General features: G+C 40.8%; 2 protein-coding genes across 2 annotated transcripts; one reads left to right on the plus strand and one right to left on the minus strand.

Annotated features, from left to right (window-relative positions):
- Positions 1-265: 265 nt before the first annotated feature.
- Positions 266-1,220, minus strand: PHALS_07974 (uncharacterized protein; the record flags this gene model as incomplete). The annotated part of the gene is made up of 5 exons (XM_024721529.1): positions 266-269; positions 354-444; positions 504-564; positions 1,032-1,097; positions 1,173-1,220. The coding sequence occupies 5 exons, from the start codon at positions 1,218-1,220 to the stop codon at positions 266-268; spliced, it is 270 nt and encodes an 89-aa protein (XP_024586619.1).
- Positions 1,221-2,252: 1,032 nt separating this feature from the next.
- On the plus strand, positions 2,253-4,552 carry PHALS_07975 (uncharacterized protein; the record flags this gene model as incomplete). Its single annotated transcript, XM_024721530.1, has 4 exons — positions 2,253-2,269; positions 2,348-2,372; positions 2,447-2,758; positions 2,828-4,552. The coding sequence occupies 4 exons, from the start codon at positions 2,253-2,255 to the stop codon at positions 4,550-4,552; spliced, it is 2,079 nt and encodes a 692-aa protein (XP_024586620.1).
- Between the last annotated feature and the right edge of the window lie 3,992 nt (positions 4,553-8,544).

Genomic DNA, 8,544 nt, shown 5'->3' on the forward strand with positions numbered 1-8,544 from the left:
ATAAGACAAAGTCAGAGTCCGTACTAGCGCAAAATCTTGTCGGACAACCTTCTTGAGCACAACCAGCGCAGATCATCAGGTTCTTGATAAAGGATTTTGAAATATAATGCAGATGACATGTTAGAAATAGCGCTTTAATGTATGCCGTAGCCTCGGATCTTCTTATCATTTCAAAATTTCGGCCACAATCAATCGCACGCTAAAAGATCAGAAATACGAAACGACTGGCAAAATACTTATAATGCTTTATCACCTAAAGTTTTGTTTATCTGAAGGACGGTTCATGTCAATGGTGAGTTTTAATTTTCTGGAAACGCAAACAAATCGTCTGAGTCAAATAAAAAATCAGTTACCTCAATGATGTGATATCAGCACGAGACGATGCATGGATTACACGTGTGTACACAATTGCATCAAATAGCAGCAAACAAGCGAGCATGTTATCTGAGTGCGAAAGACAAAATATTCAGTATTTTGAGAGGCAAAGGGCATCGTCACCCTACCAATTAAGCATTTTCTCGCAACACAAACACATGTAGATGCAAGAGAAGACGCAGAGCATTTCTGAGTATCAACATTAAATCAACACACTTAACGGCGATCGGCTGCATCTCGAGCATTAAAGTACATTCGCAATAATATAAAATCAAGAAATTCGAGATTACACACCAGAAAAACCGATGCAAATATTCGCCGCGACAGAGTCTGTTAAACGTGGAACTTAACGGAATTTCAAGACATCAGTAATGTTTCCATATCGCAGCTCCACACAGAAACAGTATACAAATGTTTAGAGCGATTGATGAAAGAAAGTTGCATTTTACCAAGTATGAACTTGATCCGTTTTCGTCTGGAATGTTACGTCCTCGAAATTTATCAAGAAATGGTCGAGATAATTTTGCTTCGCCCGATCAAAAGTTTGCAAAATGCCTTGCTTCATCTGGTCAACATGTCATCTACGGAAACTATCGAAATATTTGCTTTGCCGTGCTTTCCAACGTAAACGATGGATGACACTTGAGCACGCACACACCCCACACTACTTTAAGCATTTTATCGACTACGAGCGACTGTGACCCGACAGGTTTATCGATCACCTACGAATACGTAAAAGCTCACTTTGACGCATAACTTCTTACATGTCTATTATTGAAAGCTTGATCATCACTGACGTGTGAAATACCATTCTCAATTTTAGCATTGCTAGACGTCGGCTTCATCTGCGTAGACTAGACGTCAATTGTAAAACTCCATACACCCTTTTAAGGAATACGAACATTAGCGTCCCAATAAGTTTGCTCAAAATAACTGTCACTTTTTGGTCTGTTGAGATTTGCATTCGCAATTTCAAGCGCTTGAAAGCAAGGGTTGACAGCTGCAATAGAGATACTTGAAACAGAAGTCTACATCAAATAACTGGTTACGGTTAATAGTTAGGGGCTAAGAACACAAAGGCGTGAGTGTGGTAGCAAAACAAGAGTATCTGTCTCTGCGGCTGTATGAACTTCCAGCGTGGCATAAGCACTCTATTCTATCTGATGCTATTAAGAGTACAGATATAGCCGCGGCTGCACTTACATTGTAGTGCTAATGCCCGCAGACGAATTAAATAACATGGGTTGCTCGTCGGGAAGGAAAGTCATTAGAGAACTGTTAAAAAGCATCTGCTTACACCACTATAGTCGGCTAAAATGTTCCTCACAATCGCGACGCATCATACAATTATGACCTTATGCCTAACAAAACCTATCTGTCCCTTCTGATTCCTTTAAAATCAGCTCAGCTCTTGCTAAACCCGTAAGTATCGTGAAGACTATCATACAATACTTTCGTAATGAAACTATTGCTGTCTAAAGGGAGGACTTTTAACACATGTTGCAGAGCTTGTAGCATTACAATTTTGAAGCAGCAAATTGTTCAATACAGCAGTTGTAAGTCACAAGCTAGATTTGCTCACTTTATTACCAGTGTAGCCAATCCCAGTGTAATATCGCAAAAGGGTGCCAATTAGCGTCCATTATGGACACAGATGAGTAGATATGCTTGAAAAAAGGACCGATTTTGCCCATCCCTTTAAACTAACACACCTCTGGCAGACGTATCCACAGGAGACCAGTCGTCATTCTGATCGCCTCCGACTATCGCATTATCTAAACTACTGCAGCGAGATTAATTCGTTAGTGCTGTCACTAGAAATGTGTACCATCACGTGCCACTTCGAGCAATGCGAATGCCTTTATTCGACATTGTTCATGACCGAGTACAAACGGTAGGAGTATGATTGACTAACCTAATGGAAGTAATCGAGGTCCTTGACATCTATGCCTTATCTTATCTTTTGCCACAGAACCAACCGTACCAAGAAAACAAAGGTAATCCAAGTTGTATTGTAGCCCTGGCATTCTCTCTCTATTCACAACTTATCTAAAATGATATTTGTCCGTAGATCCTGCGCTGTTTCCCGCACTGCTGTCCTAAGCACGTCAATCGCAGCTATTGTGGCTCATCACTTCGTGTGCGCGTTGAAATTGTCAACTCTGCACGCCTTCACGCACAGCCACAAAACAAGACGACTGAAGTTATTGAAAGCAATCCTTCAAATTTACTGGTGTATGGGCACTTCGAAGAAGCACACACACAGTTTTTGGCTATCAACGATTTAATCGACAATAGAATTGTGACTGACTTCATTCAAACAGAGCAGACACCAAAGGGTACTTGGATTGGGGGTACTGTCGTGAGCGACTCCGTTACTAATGTACGTCGAAGTGAATTTTTTAATTTGACATTGTATGCTAAAGATACGTATATTTTCAAAATTCAATAGCGCGAATGCATATTCCAACTTAACCCTGGTGCACGTTGGTATTACGAATGGGAAAGTGCAGCTACTAAGTCTCAACGCTTCACAAAACACGCACTTCGAGTTTACATTTTTGAGCGTGTCTTGTCGAAGTTTCGCGTGCTAGGCCTGGTTTCCTCAACCGATTTCATGATCGTGTCTTATCGACGGTCTACTGCTGAATTAAATGCTGGACACGAAGCCTTCGAGGTCTCGCGCGCAGTCCAGCAAAACATCAATTCAGATGGCAATGAAGACGGAAAAAATCGCGCTGCAATAGCAAGCAAAGTATCAAATGTTGAGCAACCCTTACATTCAACCTTCAAAGAAGACATATGGCAGAGCTGTATACTGTGGGAATACAGACATCCGGACATTATGAGATCGTCAAAGCAGCTTGCTATTCTCTTTTACTTTGTAAACCATGTGAGCGCATTGCCGTACAAAACCTGTTTGCAGCAACTTCGTAACAAATATAAAAGACAAATTGAAGACTTCAACTCAGAGACAAGCTATGGGGCTGCAAAGGGCATTGGCGCTGGTCACCACGTCATTGCATCGCTATCGTGGACGTTTCTCAATTCTCTTGAACGTTTGCACTGTGCTACATACAGATATCAAAACAATCGCAATGCTAAAGTTGGAGAGGAAGTTTCGCTTACGCAACTGGTTGAGATCTGCACTGGTCTGGTGGTGTGGCTCGCACTTGACAATGACAATTTGAAAATCTATCGCTCAATATTTCAATCCTCTGGCACAGCGCTTCTCGATTTAACCAGGTTACGTGCTGGATACGTAGAGACTGTTGCGATGATATGTAAGCTTGTGAATCGCTACTTCGATGACCCAGTTGACTCTCTGCCACTTCTATGCGAAGAAATTGTTACCGCCGTGTTTCAAAACGAACAGTTGAAGCTACTGCGACGTGAGCTGTTGGACCTTCTCTCGTCCAACACAATGCATGGAATGCAAGATTTCGTGGCACAACTTCGAGCGCAGTATCTACTGCAGCAGAGTTGCTCAGCCCCACATTGCAATTTTCTACCACAGCAAAAAAAACAATACACTTCTGCTTTTGATGGACTCTGGGTCTTCAATGGACACGAATCTCTGATCACACCAACGAAAGGATCAAACGCGAATGATGTATCGCTAGGAAAACTTATAACTTTCATGTGTGAGCTCGCTCGAGTCAGCATTCGCCCAGTGGATTGTCATTCGCTTCAGATTTTCTCTGAATGGAATGTCTGCAATGTCAACGAAAGCAAAAGTCCGTCGACAACTGATAGTATTGCCGGTCTGAAACTTGTGCTGGACAACCGACAAAGAGTATTTAGCAACTTTCCAAGCGGTGTCTCAAGCTCAATAACTCATTGCGGGCAGCACTTTGGTGACTATTGCGGAAAGCTAATTTCGCCTAGCAATTTCGCAATAGAACTGCATTCTTGGCCAGCGAAAAGCAGTATAGTGCATCAAGCACTTCGTTATAAGCTTGATATTGGTATGAAGACAACTCGTGATATTCAACATTCTAATAGAAGAGCAAGAAGCCTTTTGGTGAAAGCCGTCGTCGAGGAGGGCGTTTGGCGGGCAGATATTAGTATTCAAGGTATGAAGTTTCAAGTGATGCCTTTTAAGCGAAAGACTGCGTCAGTAAAGGCATGGAATTCCGTTTACGAAATGTTAGGTGTTTATGACCGTATCTGTTAAATATAGAAGATATTGACACGTCCACTGCTCTTTCATATTTTGCGTACGGTTCGAGCTTCTACTAACAAACATTTTAGTCGAAAAAATGGACAACTTTCAGAAAAACAACCAAACACATGCTAATTGTACTTTGGGATGGTAATCAAATATGCAGCTAACCCTTCAACGAGAGATAAGTAATGTAAATGTTAAAGGCTAGATAGAATAAAGCCAAGAGCATCATTTAAACGAATGCTGAAATATTCAATGTTTGGGCGTATGTATATTGTCAACTTGCTTTGATTAAGGCAAAGCAATGACAATAATATGCGTTGAGCAATCGACTGGAAGCTTTGACAGCGCTAAGATACCTTGGAATGGCTTTACCTCATTTCGATAATCGTAATGGAAACCTGCCGAAAGCAAAAGAAATTATGCACCATTTGATTTTTCCTTACAACCGGAAAGGTACGAAGCTTAGTATAAAAAATACCAACCGAAAAACAGAGATAACATGATTTACGCAAGTATTTAGCCGTTTAGACTCGATATATCATCTTTTAAACTGATTTCTCGTGGAAGAACGATTGGCACACAAAACGAATTGCTTGTTAGCCATCATCCTCGTTAATCATCTAAGGCATTCAAGAAGTGTTAGGAGTGTTACTAACTCATTATGGGTCAACGTACATGAAGCTCGCAGATGATGCTCGCCATATCGCAAGAACTTGATACGGAGTGACAAAAAAGTGAAATGTCAGTTGTTCACGTACCCTAATCATATCTACCAACATAAAAGCTGATTGGATCACAAGTAAAAAGTACTGAAGTGTCAGTTTACACTGATCAAATGAACGTACAATCATGTTGTCGATGTCACATCAGCATAGCAATAAGGACTTGGAGCTGCCCTATTACAATGCTTTAGAGTTCGATAATTAGCTCCTCATCCAAAGCGTCTCCATTTCAACGATAGTAATTATGTAACATGATCAGCGATACCTGCAGACACAATTGCAGCTCTTCAAACATGTCGTTGGTCTCATTTTTAAGAATCAAAAGGTCTCACAATATGCGTGTAGCTGGTCGGTCACCTGCAATATATCAGGCCTTCATCGCTGCGTTGGCACTTAAACTGCTCGTAAATAACAGACGCCACCACGATCAGACCTGCGCACTCACTGTCGTGCGATATATGGACGCTTAGATTTGAAATTGAATTGTGATTCATGCTATTTCTTGCAAGGGAACGGAACAAAATGTGTTGATTGTAAGATATGTCTCATCATAAATAAATTCTACATCAAATACGATGTGACACAAGCACCAATCAGCTTTTAGCGTCTACCACTCGTCGCGTCCATGTAGACCAATCAACGATGGAGGACAAAACCTGCAGTTTGTATTTGTTTAGCTCGACTTGACTGGCACAATTTATTATGATGATGGTATAATCTATACGAAGGTCTTTAACGTAGCCTTCATGGTTGACCACTGGGATTTATTGAGCTTATGGGTTAAAAAGAACATATAAATGCTAGAGACTCACTATCAGAGCGAAAGCCTCAAATTAATTATTATCGATTACCGCTGGCGCTTTGTTGTCTTCTTAACCCACGTTCTTCCATCGTGTAGCGGACCAGTCAAAATCATCGAGTTCCACCAGCAGAACAGCCTTACAAGCAATATACTACTTGTTAGTCCTAGCGCACGAAAAAGATGCATGGTCAAGTCGGCCTATCTGCGATACCATTTACTCAAACGATGTGACAAGCTTCATCCAGACCGAAGAGAGACGTCCATAGCGCCTGAATCGCAGGTGTTGTTGATGGTGGTACAAAAACTATTGACACAGCGTTTAGACATGTAAATACGGAGAGTTCTTCTGTACCGCAGGCATGCAAGCATTTCATTAAAAAAATTGACACTGTTATGATGTGATACTTGAATAACAAGAAACTAGTACTCTGCTGCGTGGGCAGTATACTAGGAATCAAGCGCTATCAGCGCGCAATACGTCATTGCTGAAATCGATACCACTTTCCTGACAAAGTGCAGCGAGCGTCAATATTACTACGCTATGACGGTTGACAGCGTCTGAGACTAGAATTATCTGATGGTTTCTTCCCGCGCTAATAGTCTTGATCTCTAATAAAATATCACCTTTACAAAGCTAGACGCTAATAATGTATTAAAATTAGTAGAAGCGACACAAAAATCTCAGCATCTGTCGTCTCCTCAATCCCGACTAACGTTTATTCTCTGCCGCGTTGTTTTGTGACTTAAAAACTTTACATACTGTATATAAAGGACTTGCTGACCCTCTACCTTGTCTGATCAGCATTTGATTAGAACCGTCGGATCGCTTCACTTAAAAGCCTTTTTGTATGCCAATTTAACTTATTGAATCTCCTTGCTTATATTAGAGCGTACTTATTGTATGTGCACAAAACTAGTAATTTGCGGCGTCGAACTAGCCGCGAGCAATTGACCTGCCATAGCAGCGATGAGCGCACGTTAATATTGAAGGAACAAGCCATCTGGGTGCAGGGCCTAAATATCTACTTATATGCCTTTAAAACGAACACCCTTACGTCCATTGCGGTGACGGTGTGAGGTCGTCGACATTATGACTTTTATAAGTTGACAACTTTGTGTACCCAGACCACATGGCGTTGAGTAAATATGTTTGCTCTATTTACGATAAATAGGTCCCACATAAAGGTTACAACATTACGAAAATCACAAAGTCTGACGCAGACAAATAAATGCCTTAAAGGTAGCATTACGGTAAAATTCTTCATTTATCTGAAAGGAATGCCCATAAAGACACGGTCACGTCATTCTTTAGACAAATGAATGAGTGCAAGATGTTTAGAAATATCTACGACGATTGCCCACGATTATACCAGCACACAACATAGAGCATCATAAAAAATCGAATAATTGTACACAGATGATTATAAGTATCAAGACGAATTTCAGTCGTTCACACATCTAGAAAGAGAGATAAACCTCCGCAAAATTCACAGCCGATCCCAGTGAAAGCATAAGTGGATAAACCAAGGACCAAGATACAATACTCCATGCAATTTGCGCTGCACAGCCAATGCGACTAATCGAATTTGAGTGGTGTTTTGGAGATATGCGCACTTTCGCTGACTATTTTATACAGTAAAGATTATTTTTTGGGAACTGTCCCCAAGTTGATTACGATGCGGTCCCATAAAACACGCTGTTAATTTGAAGTCGTCTCGTTCGTGTGGACCAATCAACTTTTGGGGTACATGATTCATCGACTTAAACGAGTTGACTAGCTCCAACCAGACCGGAACGGCGTCTATTTGCAAATTGCAGGTGATGTCGTGCCCACTAATGGTACAGATGTTATTAGCGCGCGTAGACATTTAATACACTATAATTTTTATTTGTCAAATTTGTTGACCGTCATACATGCAGGCAGTTTTGATGTTATACCTGCTCCATCATAAAATTAACATAGCTAAGTACAGTGCAAAAATATTTTTTGTTGTTTCATATTGATATTATCAAATTCGGAATCTTACTATGTTTTGGCAGCAGCTTGCATGGTAACTTGAGTCACAGGAAGGCCAACTTGCTTCAATAGGAATATCTTAAAAGATGTTTTTATCAACGTGAAGTGGTGTGTTGCCCAAATTGCCGATTTTGGCTTGTGCACATATTCACGAACCACTTATCATCAGTTAAGCCGCGATATAAAGCCACTCAATTGCACAGCGGTGCCACGACATGGCGATACTCATGAAGTAGATGCGATGTTGTCGGCGATTACATATCAGACGATTGATTTTAAAGTACTGCATTGACTGACTGCATACAATATGAGAGTTGCCAGTTTGAAATTTTTTAAAGCTTATTGTTATCGATAGTGCAATTGTAAATTCCTCTTTTCCGATCTGAAAATTAACGCTTTGTTTTTGTTGTAGTAAAGTAGCAAACTACCTACTTCATTGACCTGGTTGATTGTCTGT

The sequence above is a fragment of the Plasmopara halstedii genome, assembly GCF_900000015.1.
Source record: "Plasmopara halstedii genome assembly, contig: Scaffold_3120, whole genome shotgun sequence".
NCBI lineage: Eukaryota > Oomycota > Peronosporomycetes > Peronosporales > Peronosporaceae > Plasmopara > Plasmopara halstedii.